At 39.2% G+C, this 21,141-nt stretch overlaps 1 protein-coding gene across 1 annotated transcript in view; it reads left to right on the top strand.

The window, feature by feature from the left end:
• The first annotated feature begins 2,901 nt into the window (after positions 1-2,901).
• The window catches only part of etv4 (ETS variant transcription factor 4), a 114,843-nt gene continuing 96,603 nt past the window's right edge, over positions 2,902-21,141 (top strand). Inside the window, exons 1-4 of the mRNA XM_059956531.1 lie at positions 2,902-3,121; positions 19,611-19,751; positions 20,161-20,248; positions 20,366-20,413. Of these exons, the coding sequence (XP_059812514.1) occupies positions 19,695-19,751; positions 20,161-20,248; positions 20,366-20,413 (193 nt within the window). The 5' untranslated portion in view covers positions 2,902-3,121; positions 19,611-19,694. The remainder of the gene's footprint in view (positions 3,122-19,610; positions 19,752-20,160; positions 20,249-20,365; positions 20,414-21,141) is intronic.

Here is a 21,141-nt window from a genome sequence, read left to right as displayed (position 1 = left end):
TGCAGTACTGTTCTATGGCCTTTCTAAACAACCTATCTACCCAGGTAATATATTTGCCTTCCAGAACAAAGCAGGCTGAATTGATGGCCAAATACATGACCAAAGAAGAAAGAGGGTCTTTCAAGGATGAAAATAGAGGTTTTTTTGGGGGTGGGGAAGCCTTACTGTTGAGAGATCTTGAGGACTGGGGAGAGAATTTTGATTCTTCCACTCTCATAGGATGTGTCAGAGTTTAAATTCTTACTCAGAATACCCTTGTTGAGGCCTTGAAAACCCAAATGCCCACTGTAAAACTGGCAAAGCGAGTTAAGTCAGACACTGTCAGCTTATTATCATGCTTAAAATGCCACTGTCTGATTGGAAGGTGTTGACAGAAAATCAGAGAAGCAGTGGATTAGCAGTGGATTCATCCCCCATTCAGCCCGCCCCACTTGGACATACCCTGCATGAACACCCACGTTGGAATCCCCTGCACACTCCACAAAAAAAGCTTTGGCACATTAATTAAGTGGAGGCAATTTTCACTCATCCAATGTTGTGTGTCAGTCAACCCTTCCAAAATGTACAGTTGGTCTTATAGGCAGAAGGTAATACAGCATAGGGACAGTGCTGACCATCAGACATTTACATTAATCCTCTACAAATACCAGTTTATTCTCCCCACTTCTGCTGAACTCTTAGATACTCACGGAAGCAGTACAAACAAATTATGCTGGCCAATTAGCCTATGAAATAAATTTATAAATTGGTAAATTATTGTCACATGTACTGAGGTACAGCAAGCTTGTTATAAAGATCATTTCATTTCATCAGTGCATCAAGTGGAATGAAATCAGGGCAGTCAGTGGAAACCCATGGGGGAAGAGGGAGTTTTTGAAAGTCTACACACACAGCTCTGGAGGTGAGAATTGAACCTGCCTGTCTCACTGGACCCACGAGGCAGCAACTCACGGGTTCCGCCACTTTGCCACCTGGCACTGCAGCTGATTAAGAGAGCTGGAGGCTTGGCAGTGGCGGAAGTGTTGAAGTGGAGGCCATATGATGCAGATGAGAGGTCGGAGAAAGGCAGTTCATGCTCCTGCCTGAGGGTTGAATCCTGACCTCAGACTATGAGCAGTTTGCATGCTGTCCCCAGGACCATGTGATTTTCTGTCAGCTTCTAACCTCCTACATTCCAAAGGCAGGGGCTGGTAGGTTAATTAGTTAATAAGTTTTGCTAAATGGCAAAAGAGTCAAATGAGTGCTTATGGGAAAGCCACTGTTTTGGCTGCTCTTCAAAGAGCCAACATGTAATTAATATGATAGATGTTTGGCAGCACCAGCAGCAGTAGCGGGAAAGCAAGAAGAAATTACTTTGCAGCTGATTGATTTGGTATGATTAGGTAAATTGGAATGGAGCTGAGCAAAGAGAGCCCCACCCTGCTTAAATACAGTGTAAAACTGCAATGAGGATGTGATCAGGTCTGTCAAAGGTGCACAGGATAACCAACCTTCACATTGTCCCATTGGAAGCCATTTTCTGAGTGCTAGAGGAACTCAGTAGAACAGGCAGCATCTATGGAGAGGAATAAGCGGTCAACATTTCGGGTGAGACCCTTCATCTGGATAGGTGAAACCGGGGGTGGGGGGGGGGAATGAAGAGGCAAATGGCTGAAGAAGAAGGAATCTTGTAGGAGAGGCCTGTGAATGATGGAAGAAACAGAAGGAGGAGGAGTACCGGAGGGATGTGATGGGCAGGTGGGGAGAAGCAAAGGGGTGAGAGAAGAGGTTTCACCTTTCACCTGCCAGCTTGTACTCCTTCTCCTCCCACCCACCTTCTTATTTTGGCTTCTTCCCCTTTCTTTTCCAGGCCTGATGAAAGGTCTCAGGCCGAAATGTCGAAGGTTTATTCCCCCCACCATGGGTACTGCCTGACCTGCTGAGCTCCTCCTGCACTTTGTGTGTGTTCCTTAAGATTTCCAGCATCTGCAGAATCTCTTGAGTTTATAGAGTTAATGCTTGTATTGGGGACAGTTCTAATCCCTAAACCCAATAAATATTTCCTCTGAGGTTCCCTGTTCACCACATTCAAACCAATTCCGTTGCATCTATTGCTTCAAAATATAAATAGTAATAATATCTCCCACCTCTTTGATGAGCATGTTACAAATCTGGAGTCTGTTAAAGCATACTGCAAGTCCTTCATGGCACAATACAAGTAAGATTTGTAAGTATATTCCACCACTGGAAGGAATTGTGCTTCATTGTTACAACAAAAGCACACATTTCACAAATGTTTATGCAGGATTTAAAGGGTTAATGGTTCCACTGCTTTTGACTCAAGTCGTGACAGTGGAAAATGAGGAGGAGATAAGTTTGTATGATGCAACTCTGGTGCATGTTTGGTACATATGCATCACACCCTGTGTAATTTCAAGCAAGATATAATCAAAATTAACTCCAGATTTTCTCTGTAAACTGTGCCCCAGTGTGCATGCATGTTGAGGTTAAGTCCAATGCAGCTAGCTATCTTGGAATACCTGTTGATAGATTGCTTTTTATTAAATAAACTTCAGCAATTTAGAATTAAGATTCTGTTTGCAAAATGTCATTTTAAAAAGCGCAGTTAAGCCTTTCGTAAAAAAAATAGACAGTTAAATATATTTTGCCTGAATAAATACTCACTTCCACTGCTTCCAGATTTTATGAATGACCCCTTGAAGGTTTTTTTTGTGAATGAGAGGCCATGGCAGAGGATCAAAACTATGAATGGAACAGAGAGCCTAGAACTTGATTGGTTCCAGATCTGGGGGCGGGGGTGGTGCCCCTCCTTCAGGTAATTTAACACCTCGGTTCTCACCTCTCATAGGCTAGACCCTCCATTCGTGTCATGTCATTGACTGAGGCCGGTCATTCATTAAAAAAACAGAGGAGAGAAACAGAGAAATCTGAGCCCGTGAAAGAGGAAATGAACCAATCGCTGAATCCCTTGGGCAAACAACTGACTGAAGCAAGAAAAACAAGTCTTTTGAAACCTTCACTGAAGTCGGCTGCACAGAATTATTAAAGGAAAACTTTACATATGCAGCTTGCCGATTCCGGGGATTTATGTTGTATTAGTCAAACCATTTCCATAAATCAGGTGAGATCATAGTTTTGATGAAGTTTAATTTCTTATTGCAGCAGTTAAGCACCCTCCTCCCCCCTCACGGTTTGATGCTTATCACGCGATGATCTGCTTTGTTTTATTAGTCTGATCCGACCAAACATGAACTGTTCAACATAAACGACACTGGGAGCACTTGAAGCTACACTGTCCCAGAACTCTACTTAGGGAAAAACCGCGCATAAAAAATAAAGACGTGTTCCGGGCAATTTTTTTTAAACAAAAGTATTTTTTACCTTTAGTTCCCTTTACTCTGAATTTTACCAATATTTTCTGTATTTAAGAAATGCGACTCACGTTTAGCCAATGGTTAACAACAGTATAAAAACTCTCGAAGTAGTAATATATGATTTCCAATTGTGATTTGTCGCCTAATCCACCTTCCGTTTACAAAAGCATTTCTTTCGCACTAAGTATAAATGGATCTTTAGGAAAATCCTATGAATAAAGTGTTATTTTACTTTATCGACATCACAAAGGAACCTTCAAGTACATTTTTCAATGAAGGAACTGTATAGCTGTTGTTTTCTTACTAGATAACATAACATTCATATGTTCCAGTGAATTTGATTACGATCTTGCAGGGATTTCATTTCTAGACTCGTGCAGATGGGAAATATCGACAGCAGATTGTATTCAATCACTTTAAAATATAAATTATTATAACTTTTCATATTATACAGCTGTGTTCCGACTTAAAAAACTGTTTAGTAACAACTGTACTTCCAATCTTGTTTATTACTTTTCTTTCACCGTCAGAGGGCCTGAAGGTTTTTTTAAACCCTTAAAGCTTTGTAGATATGCTATGCTTTTGTGCAGTCAGAGCACATCTCTCTTCCTTTTTCTGTCTGACATTCGACTGTCTCTCTGGAGCTGTTTTGTTTAGAGAGACCCGAGTGTGTTGGAATCCAGAAAGATAACTAAAAGGAGAACAGAGAATTTAAAATTTCGCACTTCAGTGAAATCTCTTAACGGTTATTTAAAACAGGCTTTAACTATAATTACACTTTTCGTAGACAAATGTCGTGTTCAGAAAACATGGGCCTGTAAATCTACTGATGGCAAGTGCACTATGATGATGTGAAAACAGAGTGATTCTGGTCGTGGTCCCAGAGGAATCTTAAACATCCTTGTCTTTAGTAACATAAGCAGTTTCTTTAAAAGAATCCTGAAAGTGCAGCTTAAGTCCCGTAAAAGCTTTACTCGTGTCTTTGTTGGCGTAGTTATAAGCGCTGATGTTAGCACCAAGTGGGAGTAATGTCTTACATACCTACCTCTTTCACTGGAGAAGGTGGTTGGGTGCCAATTAGTCCTTGATAATTACTTTGAACGACGATGCCACAATTTAGCACCCGGGCTCAAACTGCTAAATTATTTGGTAGTAGAAATGGAAATGTGTTACTTTTTTGTATTGCTGGTTTTTATCATTACATTCTTCCCTTTTTCTCTCTCTCTTTCTCCACCTCCATGTCTGTCTAGAGCACAAACGCAAAGTACTGAACGCAAGAGATGCAGGACATCTAGAACAACACACAGGATCCCGATAAAGGGTCTCGGCCCGAAACGTCAAATCTTTATTTCTCGCCATAAATGCTGCCTGATCTGCTGAGTTCCTCCAGCATTTTGCGTGTGTTGCTCAAGATTTCCAGCATCTGCCGTCTCTCTTCCGTCCATACCTTTTTATCTTTCTTTCTATCTATCTATCTTAGTTAGCTGAGACCAGTAAAACTCTGGTCAGGCCTCTTCACTCTGACCTTCACATACAACTTGGCAGTTCTGTACATCAGCACCCACCAAAATCAATGCATCTTCGTGCAGCAGGTTGTGGTGAACAGCAAGGAACAGTGATAACCCCGCTGATTTTTTTTACTCTGACTTTAACTATTATGCTTTTCTAGTTTTCCTTTAACAGTGCAATCTTTCTGCTAATCCCTTCCCAGCCAATAAATGGTCCACCCTATGATGCTAGCTGGTTGTCTCGTTTCTAAACAGAAATTGCTCTCTCTATAGAATGCTAATTGCCAACAGTGCCCCGTGCCAAATGCCACTGTGCTCTCACCAATCTTGCAACGCAAAATCCATCACAGTCCTTATTGTGTTACTAGACTAGAGAAAGGAGAAGAACGTGCACGGATGTTAAAACATTTAAATATGGCAAAGTTGGGCATACACAACAACAGTGCATAGTTTGGTTGATTGTAATCTACCTCAATAATATCGATTAAGTGAATGTTTCCTATGGTAAATATGTTCGCTAAATGCAAGTTAACGCACTTAAAGTAAGATACTTTCACTGTCTTTCTGAGGCTGCTGGTGTGCGCAGACGGGACAGCAGTTCTCTGGCAGCGCTTACCAATGAACCTTTCTCTACGCTCTTAAACAATGAGTACCTGTTGACCCAACCGGTTGTGCAGACAGCTTAATACCCTCAGCAACGGGAAGCACTCACTAGCAACAAGAGGAAAAGCTTCGGCTGTATTTCTGTCCTTACTAGTTCATGAGTGCTGAGGTCAGTTTAACGCCTTCATTCACTGAGATCAACCCACTCAGTGTAAGGAGTAATTACATTTTGGTTCTTTTTTAATCTTCGTAACTCAAGGTCTCTCTCAATAATGAATTTACCCATTGTGATTACTTTAAATCTACAGGATTATTAATAATTTGAACTGCTGACAATTTATATCATTCTCAGTATGAATATAAGCAAAACTCCAAACGGAAACCAATTTTTTTTGAAAAAATGAAAAATTCACGCTCTGCAAATAAATAAACATGTTGTCAAGTGACATGAAATGAGATGGAATCCCTCCAATCCCTCCAATCTCTCCAATCTACAAAGCCGTTGAATTTTTAAAAATCCCCAAACTTCCTTCCTGTTTGGAGTTGAAAGTGGTCTGCACGGACAAATATCTTTATTTCTCCTTTCTACATTGGAACTACATTAGGAAATGTTTTTTAAAGGCTAATGGAAATTTCTAATGTGATACAATGTCCTTGTGCACACATTTTGTCAGTCCATGTTAACGTTCTTGTCTTTTTTTCACTCGTAGCTCCTTCCTTGATGTGTTAAATCAAAGCAGAGTTCTGAGCACGCTGCTAGGTTTTGAGTAAGGTTAGGGAACTTAAATCTTCACCACATACCAGACCTCTTTTAAAGTCTATAGGAAACAATACATGTTCTACTTGTGCAACCTTGGAGAAATCACACCCACGTGAGACTGTACTGATTGCATAAAGTAAGGAGGACAGTACTGTACATCTGAGTGGAAACTTTGTGAAATCTACAATGGGGAGGGTTTTGTTCTGTACACCATGGGTGGAAAGGATGCAAGAGTTCATTGGCATTGCAGAATGAAAGATTTCATATGCCCTTTGCTGATTTCACACAGATATCCACATCTCATCTTATTTGACAATGGATAAAGACTGACTTCTACATTTATTTTAAAATTTTGATTTAGTTTTTTAAATTTTTATCAATGTTTAGCTAAATTGGAATTTTTTGTTCTTAAAATATCTTGTCAACTTTTGGTCTCTAACTAACTCTGTAATAATAGACATTCTGGGATTGCCTTTTGAACATTTCCTTGATGCTGGGTTTTCTTTCGTTCAATGGCAAACACCTTTGCATTCTAATGAGATTTCTCTCCCACTTCACTTCAGTGGATCCCACAAACAGGATCAATCTGTGGTGTCCCTGCTACAGCATTCTTAAACCAAAATGAATCAAGTGCAATTTCTCTCAGTGACAAGTACAATTTCTGTCAAGTTGGCATTAATTGCTGACATGCAATTTTGTGATAAAGTACCCTTATCATTTCTCAATAGGTCTTCCATTTTTTTTCATGTTTTTATCAGGGAGAAGCCAAAAATTTCAAACTGCCTTCTCTTTAAAATTCTTTTCTTGGTAGTTAAATACTTTTAGGCTTCATCTATAAATTTATTAAGTGTAAATTATTTTCAGATTAATATGAGAAAAATAAAAGATCAGGAAAGAGCTGATATAAATGTGTTGTCTGGTACTGCAATAAGTATTTTTATTTTTTTGAGGGGAATAGTTTGAAAATCTTGCTAATAGTCATCCAAAAAGTTTCTTTTGATTGTTTCATTTGAATTAAATTATGGAAATCATTTTATGATATTTAAAGATATTTTAAATACTTTGTCAGTGTAAGTATTTGAATAAAATGGTAAAGAGATTACAAAGGATCTTCACTTCTCCAAACATTGTTGATATTGTATTAACTAAATTTTATTAACCAGAAAGTAGTACAAACTTTCGGCCTTTTCATTCTTGTAATTCAGTGCCCCATTTGGCCGCTGACTATTACCCATGTTCTAATGTGAGAAATCATTTGCTCTATTTTCCTTCGTGCTGACAAAATATTTATTTTTGCCAATGTTTCTGATGTTTTTTGTGGAAAGATGGATATTCACAAAATCTGAATTAGTGATCAGTAGTTTTAGATCGTTAACCAGTGCTCATTTAAACAAAAAATCCCAGCAACCTATATAACATATATAGAATAAGTCTGACTATTTAAAGAAGGGGGCGGGGGGGGGGGGAAGCTGTGTTTAAAATGATCAACACTGCCCACATTTTCATAAGTTGCTGACCGTTTTAGATATTTTGAAAATATTAACACAAGAACATAATGCATGAAAGCCCTTTATCTACAATAATTGGGAATGTGGGTAGAGTGTTTGACGTCTCTAGATCTAGATTTCATGGGATGAATCACACAGCTGCACCGGCAACCAAGTTGTTTATAGTTTCATTATGTCTATAATCTTTATGACCTGTGACTGAGCCATGGTGTGTGTAAATTAAAAGAGAAAATATTTCTTTAGGTGTAAAGATGAGATAGGAAATGCATTTGTGAACCTGGTTTCTGAATATGCTATGTTCAAATATGGTAGTCAGAGAATCAAATTACATTGTGCTGTTTATTTCAGTGCTACATGATTGAAAATGTACTCAAACAGTGGGGTTTTATTTTATTTATGACATTGTTCATTTCAAGTTTGGTTTGCAGAATTCAGGAAATTTGACTGATCGTTTTTTTTGTGGGACTGGGCTAGGTTTGGGTTTGAAGAGAAGGAGTAGGGAGGAGAGTCAGAAATGATTGGGATCTGAGATTGGACTCTTGGAGGTAAGTCACCCAGCAGGAGAGCCTGGCCTTCATTGGGGTGCCCCAGGGGATTGCTCAGTGGCAAGCAGTGCATGTCTTTTGAACAAATGCTCAATACCTGCCCAGGTGCACCCAATGCCAGTGGGTGTAATTCCTGTGCTGTATTAACCCATGCTAGAATTTCTAGCTACACTTGTGGCTATGAATGGGTTAACCACCAAAAATACATTAACATTACCATTTTGCAGGAAAAGTTGTTGACGCTTTGCTGCTAACTTCAGAGGATGAAAATGTGTCAGCTATAATAAAAGCTATTGTACATTTTGTGTTGTAAAGACTTTTTTTTTGTATTTAATCTTTTTCATTTGAAATAAGTCTTGGAAGCATAGTGTCATATTGAGCCTTGAAGAAGTTCTGAGCTATTTATTGGAGATATCAGTACTGTTTTTTTCTCAACGAACAACCAAGCACCTTCAACTGACACCTGATGTAAACACAGACTAATACTCATATCAGCTGCCTTGTCTATATACAATCTTTCATTATTTTAATCTGTTATCATAACAGTCCTTCCCACACACCAGTATGCAATGGAATGCTTGCATTATGACTTCAGAAAATGTGGCGTTTGAATGTTTTCCCTGTGACTATATGGATTTCCTCCCATTATCCCAAAGATATATAGATTCGTAGGTTAATTCCCCTCTGTAAAATGTCCCCAGTGTGTGGTGAGTGGTCGAAACTGGGGTTGTTGAAGGAATAAAACAAAATGGTATTAATGTAGGATTAGTGTAAATGGGCACTTGATGGTTGACATGGACTCAGTAGGCCAAAGAGTCATTTCCATGTTGTGTCTCCCTGTGATTTTATTGTCTCACTCAAGTGAAAACTATTCATTCACAAAAACCAAATCCATGCCTGACCCTGTTCTCTCTCAATATTATGAACAGATGTGTATTGTGTAGTGGCAGCCTTGGTGTATTATATCTCCCTAGCTGGGTGACCAAAAAGCCAATAGTAAAATCCCTCTTGTTGCATTGCAGCATAGACCTGAGACTGAAATGGAACCTATCCTGGCCTTTGGGGTTCAGTTACTCACTGTGCCAGATAGCTGACTCATTGTGTTTGCTGGATGATGGAGGAAGTGTTTTTCATTTGTAATTTGTTGGAGAAAGATAACCTACACTGACTAACCAGACCAATTTTATTTTTGTTAAAATTGAATTCTACGCAACAGTTTGGCAAATGTTTGGTTTTCGTGCAAGAAATAAACAAGGATGATGTAAAAGCAAAGGCTTGTAATTATACTCAGTGGTACTTTATTAGGAGCCTGCTGTACCTAATAAAGTGGCCACTGAGTGTATGTTCATGGGCTTCTGCTGCTGTAGACCATTCACTTCAAGGTTCAATGTGTTGTGCATTCAGAGATGCTCTTCTGCGCACCACTGTTGTAACACGTGGTTACTTGAGTTACTGTCACTTTCCTGTCAAATTGAACCAGTCTGACCATTCTCCTCTAACCTCACTCATTAACAGGATGGTTCTGCCCACAGAACTGCCACTCACTGTATATTTGTTTTGCACCATTTTCTGTAAACTCTAGAGACTTGCGTGTGGAAATCCCAGGAGATCAGCAATTTCCAAGATAGTCAAACCACCCTGCCTGAAACCAACAATCATTCCACAGTCAAAGTCACTTAAATCATATTTCTTCTCCATTTTGATGTTTGTTCTGAACAACAACTGAACCTCTTGACCATGTCTGCATGCTTTAATCAACCAATCATGTGCAATCAACAATGGGAATGGAGGCAAAAAAAAGTAAATATGGTATTTACCCTATAGAGACAGCTCCATACCGGAGATCATTTGGAAAACATCATTGTCTTAGGAATGACCATGAAAGGTAGCTCTTGGATGAACACTGGCTAGTTGCCCTTGTACTGGTCCAAAGAAACATTGTACAGGAAATGCCATGATTCATTTAAATTGCATCAAGTGAGACCCATGGCAGGAAGTCCTAGGCAAGCTTCCAGAGGAAGGCACAATGATCCAAAATAGCTATTATCACACTTAGCAGTCATATTTTAGACAAATGTACTTTAAAATATTTGTTAAAAGAAGAGAGATGTCTCTGGACAATACAATCTACATTCCAAGTAATATTTTTATATAGTAACAGGCACAAATGCTGGAGGAACTCAGCAGTTCTGGCAGCACCTGTGAAAATGAACAAAAAGAGTCAACATTTCTGGTTGAGAGGTCAACTTTTATCAGGCCTCTAGGCAACAGACAATAGACAGTAGGTGCAGGAGTAGGCCATTCGGCCCTTCTCACCAGCACCACCATTCACTGTGATCATGGCTGATCACACACAATCAGTACCCTGTTCCTGCCCTCTCCCCATATCCCTTGACCCCGCTATCTATAAGAGCTCTATCTAACTCTCTCTTGAATGCATCCAGAGACTTGGCCTCCACTGCCTTCTGGGGCAGAGCATTCCACATATCCACCACTCTCTGGGTGAAAAAGTTTTTCCATATCTCTGTTCTAAATGGCCTACCCCTTATTCTTAAACTGTGGCCTCTAGTTCTGGACTCACCCATCAGTGGGAACATGCTTCCTGCCTCCAGTGTGTCCAATCCCTTAATAATCCTATATGTTTCAATCAGATCCCCTCTCATCCTTCTAAATTCCAACGTATACAAGCCCAGTCGCTCCGATCTTTCAACATATGACAGTCCCGCCATTCCAGGAATTAACCTTGTGAACCTACGCTGCACTCCCTCAATAGCAAGAATGTCCTTCCTCAAATTTGGAGACCAAAACTGCACACAATACTCCAGGTGTGGTCTCACCAGGGCCCTGTACAGCTGCAGAAGGACCTCTTTACTCCTATACTCAATTCCTCTTGTTATAAAAGCCAGCATGCCATTAGCCTTCTTCACTGCCTGCTGTACCAGCATGCTTGCTTTCATTGACTGATGTACAAGAAGACCTAGATCTTGTTGTACTTCCCCTTTTCCTAACTTGACTCCATTTAGATAGTAATCTGCCTTCCTGTTCTTGCCACCAAAGTGGATAACCTCACATCTATCCACAGAGGCCCGAGACTTCGACTCTTTATCCCTTTCCGTAGATGCTGCCTGACCTGCTGAGTTCCTCCAGGATTTTGGGTGTGTTACTCTGGATTTGCAGCATTTGTAGAATCTCTTGTGTTAATATTTTTACATGTAACATGGCAGGAAGGTAGAAGGTCATAAATATGAAGTCGTGGCCGGCAGCTTTAAGAAAACCAGCCAAGAAATATTCTTTATATTGAAGGTATAAATAGTTTGAAAGAGTTGCTTGGAAGAGTGATGATTATCAGAAGTGGCTCTATAATGTAGGGAGTCAATGATGAAAATGAGATCAAGTAGTTCAGGGCTTTACTTCACCTGAAACCATCGAAGATTATCATTCATCTTTATTGAAAGTAAATCTCTTGAACATTTTTTTATTTATATACTCACATTATAACATTTAAAATGAGCAAGAGAAGTCATTAAAAATAAAAATGTAATACTAAGTTATAGGATTGAGCAGTATCCTGGGACATCAATTACATTAGGGTAGCTATAAATGTATTTACCATAATAAATGAGACTCCTCCCTGTAGTAATGGAAGCTGATGAATCACAGAAGTCTGTGATTTTGACCATACTGAAGATAGATACAGTACAAATTACATAAACTGCAATGACTGTTTATTTATTTCCATAAATGCTGCCTGACCTGTTGAGTTCCTCCAGCACTTTGTGTACATAACTCAGGATTTCCAGCATCTCTTGTGTTTACATAACTGAATTCAGTCTTTCAGAGATTGAAACTGGTTGTTCTCAGGCAGTGGGGTGTGAGTGTTGGTTAGTTATGCAAGCAGGTAAAATTTTCAGGAAGGCTCTGTCATACAAATAACTGGAAACATTGTCGGGAGAATAGATAATCAGAGCACAAACAATGGAAGTTTCAGGGTATTTAAACAGTGTATTTGTTTGAGCAATGTGTCATGGAATTGACATTTACTTGACTGCTTTTTATGTGGTCTCCATTGTCAAGTTTCACCTACCATGAAAGAATTAGATGGAACTGGCCAGAGGAAATTTTATGTCACATTTTTCTCTGCACATGACAATCCCTGGGACAGTTGAGAGACTTGCTTCGTTTATATTCAAATAACTGGTTGTAACCAGTCTCTCTTTGTTAGGGTTTACTCCAGCAGATAGGTTATAATTACAGAAAACAGACCTCAGAATGCAGTTACATAATTTCCAAGGACCTATTGCAATGAGGAAAAAGGTCACATCACTATTCTGGTGATTCCTGTTTCCTGGTGAGATTATCAAACACAAATCCTGGCACCAGACCAAAGCCATTCCTGCACTGTGGCACCAGATTGGAATCAATGGTAATAGATTTCCTTTGGGAGAACAATCATTCCACAAGGGATTTTTTGATTACTTGCATGTTTAGCAGTGCCATTGCACATTCCATTTCTGCGTAACAAAATCACAAGAAATGTGAAGAAGGAAAGCCACTTAACCAAACATGATTTATATTTCCAGAAAGACCGTATATTTGGATAAGGTATAAGGACCGTATATTTGACAAGAGCATCCAAATTTCAGTTTTCACCTCCCTTACTTGCCCAAAGTCACACTTCTCAAGCCAATTTTGTAAGGAAGATCCTTATTTTCTCCATTATATTAGCTTAAACTTTAATGTTTCCTTACCCTTATATATTTATTTATTTATTTATTTTAAAACTGATCTATTTTTATCTTATGTCTTTCTTACTTCTCAGGGTAAAAACATCTCAATCTGATAGTCTTTCCTCATACTTCATTCCCTTGTGGCAAGGGAACAGATTCATGGTTCCTACCTGAACTGCTCTTTGGCCCTGAGTATTCCCCTTGAATACTGGAGGCATTTTGAATATCATTTGATGTGAAATGCTACATTGATTTAGCTATCTGGTTTAAAAGCCCAATTACTTTGTTGGTCATTGTTACACAGGAGTTGAAAATGGTGAAGGGATTTTTGTGGAGACTATTTTAAGTTTTCTGAGCAGCATACACAAAATGCTGGAGGAACTCAGCAGGCCAGGCAGCACGTATGGGGGCAAAAGGCACAGTCAACATTTTGGGCCAAAAGCCTTTGGAAGGACTGGAGAAAAAAAGGCGAAAGGTGAAACTTGGAGGGGGAGGCATGAAGCAAAGAGTTAGGAAGTTGATTGGTGGAAGAGACAGAAGGCCATGGAAGAAATAAAAAGGGGAAGGAAGGGCACCCATGTCAATTCCACCTCCCATTCCAATATGTCAATGAGAATGACATCTTTCCAATATAATCCTATAAAAATTTGCCCGTGTTTTTTGCACGTAAAATGTGCATATAATGAAAGGATTAACTTGTTTAATCTGAATGAATTACAGAAAATGGCATGTTTTAAAGCCGTAAAGCATAACAACATAGAATCAGGCCCTTTGGCCTATACCAGGGGTCAGCAACCTTTACCACTGAAAGAGCCACTTGGTCCCGTTTCCCACAGAAAAGAAAACACTGGGAGCCGCAAAACCCGTTTGACATTTAAAATGAAATAACACTGCATACAACGTTTTTTTTGCCTTTATGCTATGTATAAACAAACTATAATGTGTTGCATTTATGAAATTGATGAACTCCTGCAGAGAAAAAGAAATTACATTCCTGCATGCAACAAAAACATTTTGAACTCCGAAAAAAAGACGTTGGGTTGAAAGTTACTTTTAAGTAAAATATTCAATGTCTATTTGAGTCCTTCTTGTATTTATGAAAAACGCCGAACTTAAATTTTCCGCCAGCAGCAAACCAAAAATAACGTCAGCCAGCTGTCATCCTGAAAAATGAAAGGACTATTTCACTGAACAATGAAAAAATATGAATATAAGTAAAATAATAGGCAATTAAAATATTTATCATACTTGGTTAATGGGATTTCTGCTCCTGGACCTCAGCGCACAGCGTCTGCACATCAGGGCTGTATGATGTCACCTTCATCTTTACACAGGATCGCAAGCTGTCATCTGTGAGGTTTTCAATATCACTCCATTTGTGTTTCTGAGCAAGAACGGCCTTCTGACGGGCAACATCTTCAAGGTCTGCTGTCAAGCGTCTAAACTTGGACACCCATATGTCTTTGTCGGCTATGTCGGCCAGTTCCATCTCAAGATCAGGTTGACTCACACCTGCCAATGCAGTCGTATTCAGTAGGGAAGGATCGATGCTTAAGGGAGTGACCGGGAAGGATAATGTGTTTTTTTCCTCTCTGAACTCACAGAAGCGTTTCCCAAACGATGTTTGCATTGCGATGATTGCAGAATGTAAATACTCCGAAATTATCATGTCGTGACCTTGTTTGAACTCTCTCAAATTGGGGAAGTGAGACAAAGTGCCTTTCTGTAAATCTCTGGCAAGCACTGTCAACTTGCGCTCGAATGCCAAAACATCCTCCAACATGTGCAGGGCTGTACGTCCTTTCCCCTGAAGAGCTGTGTTCAGCGTGTTCAGGTGCGCTGTCATGTCTACCATGAAGTGTAGCTTTTCCAGCCACTCTGGCTGTTCCAGCTCAGGAAAGGTGAGCCCTTTGCTGCCCAGGAAAGTTTTCACTTCTTCCAGACACGCGACAAAGCGTTTCAGCACCTTCCGTCTGGACAGCCAGCGATAAAAACACGTTGTAGCGGTGTCAGTAAACTGCAGTCAAAGATAGCTTTATTCAAACTAAACAGCCTTGCTTTTAAGCCTCCCTCAACCCAGCCCCCATGGACGCAGATGCTGCAAAAGACGCGTACTCACAAACCCCCGTAGGCTATCTCCCTTAGCCGGAATGCTGGCTAATTGTGAGCCGTTTCGGATGTGGCAGGAAATGTGTCGCTACACTTAGGTTGTACAAGATCACCATAATTACATTTCAAAAGCTAACAAACTAACATAAAATACATTTTAATTAAATACTGACCAATTATTTCCCAAAGCCACAGGGAGCCGCAGCACAGAGGTGAAAGAGCCACAAATGGCTCGGGAGCCGCAGGTTGCCGACCCCCGGCCTATACAGTCTTGAGTCAAACTGCTATTCTGTCTAATCCAGGGGTGGGCAAACTTTTTGACTTGAGGGCCACAAAGGGTTCTAAAATTTGACAGGGGGGCCGGACCAGGAGCAGATGGACGGAGTGTTTTGGTAATACACCTCATAAGAGAAAATAAAATATCATGGGATATGTAGAAAACATGTGCTTTAATTTCAATTGAAAATGAACAAATGCATTACAACAAAATATCTGTCCTTGAAGTCCCATGGTATTTAGCTATTTATTGAAATGACTTTTAAAACACTGAAAATTAAATGAATAAAATACAGCTTTTTTAAATAGTAACAGTTATTATTTTAAAGCACTGAAAATTCTGTTATCCTTCAAGATATTATCATCATCACTCTCCTCCTGACTGTCTTTATTTCAAAAACGGTAGGAGATGCAGGTCTACTTGTCCTGCTCCTTCTTATTCAATTGTCCCCTGTGCCAAAACTCAACAACGACCTGCACAATGACAGAACAGTGAGAGCGTGCCGGTATGCGGAGCTCTGTGCTCGCAAATCCCCGCAGGCTATCTCTCTTAGCCGGAACGCTGGCTAATTGTGAGCCGGTTCAGATGTGCCAGGAAATGGGTCGCCACAAGGTCACAAAGTAAAGCGCAAATGTGGAGTAATACGCTGCACCTCAACAAAGGTCAATGTATATAGAGTGCGTCATCTATTGGGAAAATGCCAGAATTGCGGGGAAAAAATGTTAACAAGGTTTATTAATATAATTTCATCAAGTTCTGCGGGCCGGATTAAAAAGCTTAACGGGCCGCATATGGCCCACGGGCCGTAGTTTGCCCATGCCTGATCTAATCCCATTGACCTGCACCCAGACCATTGCCCTCCATACCCTTCCCATCCATGTATTTGTCCAAATTTCTCTTAAATGTGGCAGTTGAACACACAGCCACTGTCAATGAACATCTGTAGTGTAACTCAGACTATATATCTCATTATTTCTTTCTTTCTTCTTTTTCTTTGAACTTCTTGCAATTTCAAAGTTGTCTGGATGACTGAAATTTAAATAGGTATTTCATAATCAGACATCTTGTATCTTTGATTAATGATTTTGGAACTGTTTCAAACTTAATTCTCAACATTTTGACTAAGGTAGTCAGCTACAGCATTTTTAATGTGTCTTATTTCTAATCTGTTTCTCATAATAGATCACCCTGTTTATTTTACAGAAGCAAGTCACAAAGCAAGTGTGTATCAGCTAGTCAAAGATTTGAAGATCAATAATAGTTGCACAACTTGCACATAATAATTAATGGCATTTGATGGCATTTTTGTGTGACATGTCAATGATGCCGACTGAGGCATTTGAACAGAAGCTCTAATATTCTCTACATTCAGTGAGTAGAGTTACTTACTGTATGCTAAAATGTGCCATCAAGAGCACTTCATCAAAGTAAGGGCATCTGGAGGTACTAATGTATTTCATCTTTCATAAAGGCTGCAAAATAGTTCACATAGTCAACTAAAGTTATTTCACATTGATAAAAAACATCTTTCAAATTAATTAAATCCTTAGATATTAATAATTTTATTCTAAAACCACCTCTTACTGCTGTTGACGCACTCACCCATATCTGCTATTTAGTCACATAGATAAGTGGATTGCATTACTCCTATTTATTAATACTTTTATTTGGATTAAATACATATAATATTAACGTTCAGGGATCAACTTTACTCACCTTATACATTTGCATGTATTACGAATGTGCTGTGGTGTGTTGGTGCGACATACAACAATAAACAACATTCAACAATCATAAAGAATAAAGAATTATATAAACTATAAAGTTAGAGATTAAAGTACGGATATGGAATAAAATGTACATAAATACCCACATGTATTTACAATGTAAACAGCATTATACAAAGTGGTTTAAAGTGTTTACAGTGCAGTGATAGGGATAATAGATAGAGGTGGGTGGGGTGGGGCTGACTAGAATGTTTGTTCAGATTAACTGCCTTGGAGAAGAAACCTTCAATACTGTGTGAAGTATTTGTTTTAATAGCCCGATAGCACTTTCTGAATGGAGCTTTTGGAAAAGGCAGTTTGCAAAGTGGGTAGTGTCCACAATCATTTCCACTTCTTTGTCCTGGACACATACAAGTCCTGCAGTGTTGGTAGGCTGCTGCCAGTGACCCTTTCAGCTGACCTGGCAGTTTGCTGTGGTTTTTGTATATTGTGAGAAGAATATACTACATGTTAAATGGTCTTTTAATACCACATGTTGATAATCTTCTAGTTTGCTATCTAATAATGTACTCATTGTGGATGTTGCTGTATGCATCATGAAATGGTTTGGTGGGCTAAATACTGAAAATTTCTGCCTTGTGTGTGGTGATGCATGAGTGAGTAATAATCAAAGTCTGTCATCAGGAAATGGACATTATAGTACAAATCATATAATTAACTCTGAGATATAAATTTATTGCTGCAAGAAGAAAGAACTGTTTGGCACAGCTTTGTGGGCTGAAGGGCCTGCATTGTGCTGTAGGTTTTCTATGTTTCTAACTTTCAAAATTTGTGACCAGTTGTAATGTGTGTAGATTGTGTCACAAAGTATTGTGTAACTAAGTCAAGGAAAGACCCTATATCAAAAATAACAACCAGAAGTAAACACTGTTAGTCAATCCTTATGTATGGTATAAAATAGTTTATTACTTAAAGAAAGTGCCATAAAATCTTATCCCAGGGGGTTAAATAAAGAGATTAAAAAGCCAATCTTCTATATATTTAATTTTATTCTTATTGAAGGTACTTGTATGTTTGTGCCTTTATTCCATTATTACCTGAATCCTTTGTTTTGATTGTGCTTTTATTGGAGTCTTTTATCATTTGCCTGACCCACTAACAATAACTTAACTGAGTTTAAGCTTTTTCTATACACAGGCTTTTGCAGAAGATATTCTGAAATGAAGGACTATCCTTCTAAACAAAGCACTTTCTGACTCTGAAATAAATCACAGACAGTTTGTTAAATTCCCAAATTTAAAAGCCAGTCAAATGAGATGAACAGGGGCTTATTTTAGGTTCCAGGACACAGACAGAAAATGCTGCTGATTGTCAGCCAGTCTTGTAAAGAGTTAATATTTCAAATTGTGCTGTGCATACCAGAGGTGTTAACACAAGTAAATTAACTTACATTTATATAGCAGCTTTCACATCCACGGGGAATCCTAAAATATGTCACCACTTCTGAAGCACATATATCCTTGTTATTTTGTAACATACATTTATTGGTTACGTATGGGGAAGAAAGAGCAAGAAGTCATTTATTTCTGTAAAAGAATGTCAGAGGGGTTTTTGCAATAATTCAATAGTTTAATAATTTAATAAAGAGAGCAAAAAGTAGCGAGGTAGTGTTCACGGGTTCATTGTGTGTTTAAAAATCTGCTGGCAGACAGGAAGAAGCTATTCCTAAAACGTTGAGTGTGTGCCTTCAGGCTCCTGTACCTCCTCTCTAACTGTGGCAATGAGAAGAGGGCATGTCATGGGTGATGGATGCTGCTTTTCTGAGACATCACCTGTTGAAGATAGCCTCATATTACATTATAACATAATTAATATTACATTGAACATTTCTGTAATGCCACGGTAGACTAGTCAGCACAATCAGTCTCAGAACCACTATGCAAGTGTTCCTGGCGGTCGTTTACTGCAGGATGTGCCAGCTTGGATTACATTCTGCATTGTCTGGACTGGGGTTTGAACCCGCGATCTTCTCCATGATTTGGATTAAGACTGCTTCCTCTGGACAAACTGCAGCATGTTTTAACACTGTAAATTCACTCTGATACATTTCACGGATGTTAACTAGGTACTAATGTTAACAAAGCCTCTATTAAATATACTTCCAAACAACGGCAACAATGGTAGATTTTTCAGCTCGAGATTAGTATCTTCGGCAAACTCACCACTTCCACCAATTAAACCAAAATCAGCGACTGTGTTCATCTCATCTTCAAGTGAAACGGAAAGGAAAAAGGCTGTATTTTAGTGGGACAACTCCGCCTTAACATGGGCACATCCTTGCTTTAAGAGTTTGCTTCTCTGGGAGAGCAGCCGTTCATTGCCCGTGGGCTGTCTCTTCGACTTTTTTTTGTGAATGAAGCTTATTATTTATGCATGCCTCGCTCGTTCATTCATGATCTTTCTCCCCTCCAGTTCCCCAACCCCCACCCGGTCTCCACAGGCTGATCGAAGCTTCTTGTTGTTAAATCCCGTCTAAATGCTCATAAACGGTTAACAATGGAACACAGGATGGACGGTTATTTGGATCAGCAAGTGCCTTACACGTTTCCAAATGTGAGTATGGCCATTCCACGAAATTTCGGGTTTCTGTCAAACTTTGAAAAACACTAACGCCAAAAAAATCCGAATAGGTTAAAAGAAAGTTTGCTTTGAGTTGCATGCTCTCGCTGAATGCGTGCGTGTTGGTGATTGAGTGTATTAATGAAACAAAATTTGTTTGCAATGATGTTATTAAAATGACAACTAAGGACGTGAAATTAACAAAAATCAAAAGAAATAGACGGCGGGAAGGTGGGGGGGGGGTGTGATATCAACAGTTTGACTCCATGAATGGCATGATTGAATCAGACTGACAGGTAAAGTTGACTGCAGCTGATAAACAACAAATTCACGACATATGCCGGCGATATTAAACTTGGTTCTGATTGTGATTCTAAATGCTCCTTGAAAAATCTCACTGTAGAAAGCGCACGATCCTGGGACATTGGAACGGGCTGTGATTGCCAGGAAGAGGAGGTACATCGCCAAAGAATTAACACCAGACACAGAAGGTAACAATATTAGGCTTTTCATATATCTTAAATAAAATATTAAATCTACATTGCGAAAGCTTCACTTTTAATCAAATCTCCACTTTTTTTACATTTAGAAATTTATTTCCTTTTCAGATCTTTTCCAGGATTTAAGTCAACTTCAAGAAGCATGGCTTGCTGAAGGTGAGTTCAAAAATATTTTTGTATATAATCCTTCAGTTCGCGATGTGGGGATCTTTTCGTTGTAATTATTCTTTCTTTGTTTCACTATTCATTTTTGTTCCCTTCCCCCGTCCATTAATCGCCAAAGGTTAATAGTTCAGTTAATGACACCTCTTAATCTCTTCAAACATCGGCGGGGCTCGATTCTTCGGCCGCCGTGCTCGTTGCAACCCACCAGCATATTTTGATAGTTGCAACTGAGTTTTTTTAGGTCCACTCTCTTAGCTGACCAGAATCTTGAACCAAGTGAACCTGGCAACTCGCGACATTTTAGTTTTTATCCTCTTCTGATATTGACTTTTACGGTGCCAAATTTTTATAACCAAGAAATTTCAAAACACATGCACTGGTTTACGGCTAATAAAGCTTTTGTAGAGGACTTCTTTTCAGGATAGGAGATTAAAGAATGACTGGCTACTCTTCTGCGCAAAAAAAAAGCGACTCAAATTGAGTCCATTGTCTGATAGCACGCACGACAGTGTTTAGACACATTGTCTCCATAATTTGATTTCTCTGCAAATAAATTGCAGAGAATTTCTGAAATCGTTGGACCAGTCCATTTATGTATTAAGTGTATGATTGTGCAAAAGATGGGATGATTCGGTTCGCCCCAACGCTGTTTGGAAAGTCCTGAAAGGTTGGGTGCTTAAAGGAGAAGTATCTTCTCTTCTTAATCCTTTGTCTGGATT

This window comes from Hypanus sabinus, chromosome X1 (assembly GCF_030144855.1).
Source record: "Hypanus sabinus isolate sHypSab1 chromosome X1, sHypSab1.hap1, whole genome shotgun sequence".
Lineage (NCBI taxonomy): Eukaryota > Metazoa > Chordata > Chondrichthyes > Myliobatiformes > Dasyatidae > Hypanus > Hypanus sabinus.
This window is presented reverse-complemented; position numbering and strand designations above follow the sequence as displayed.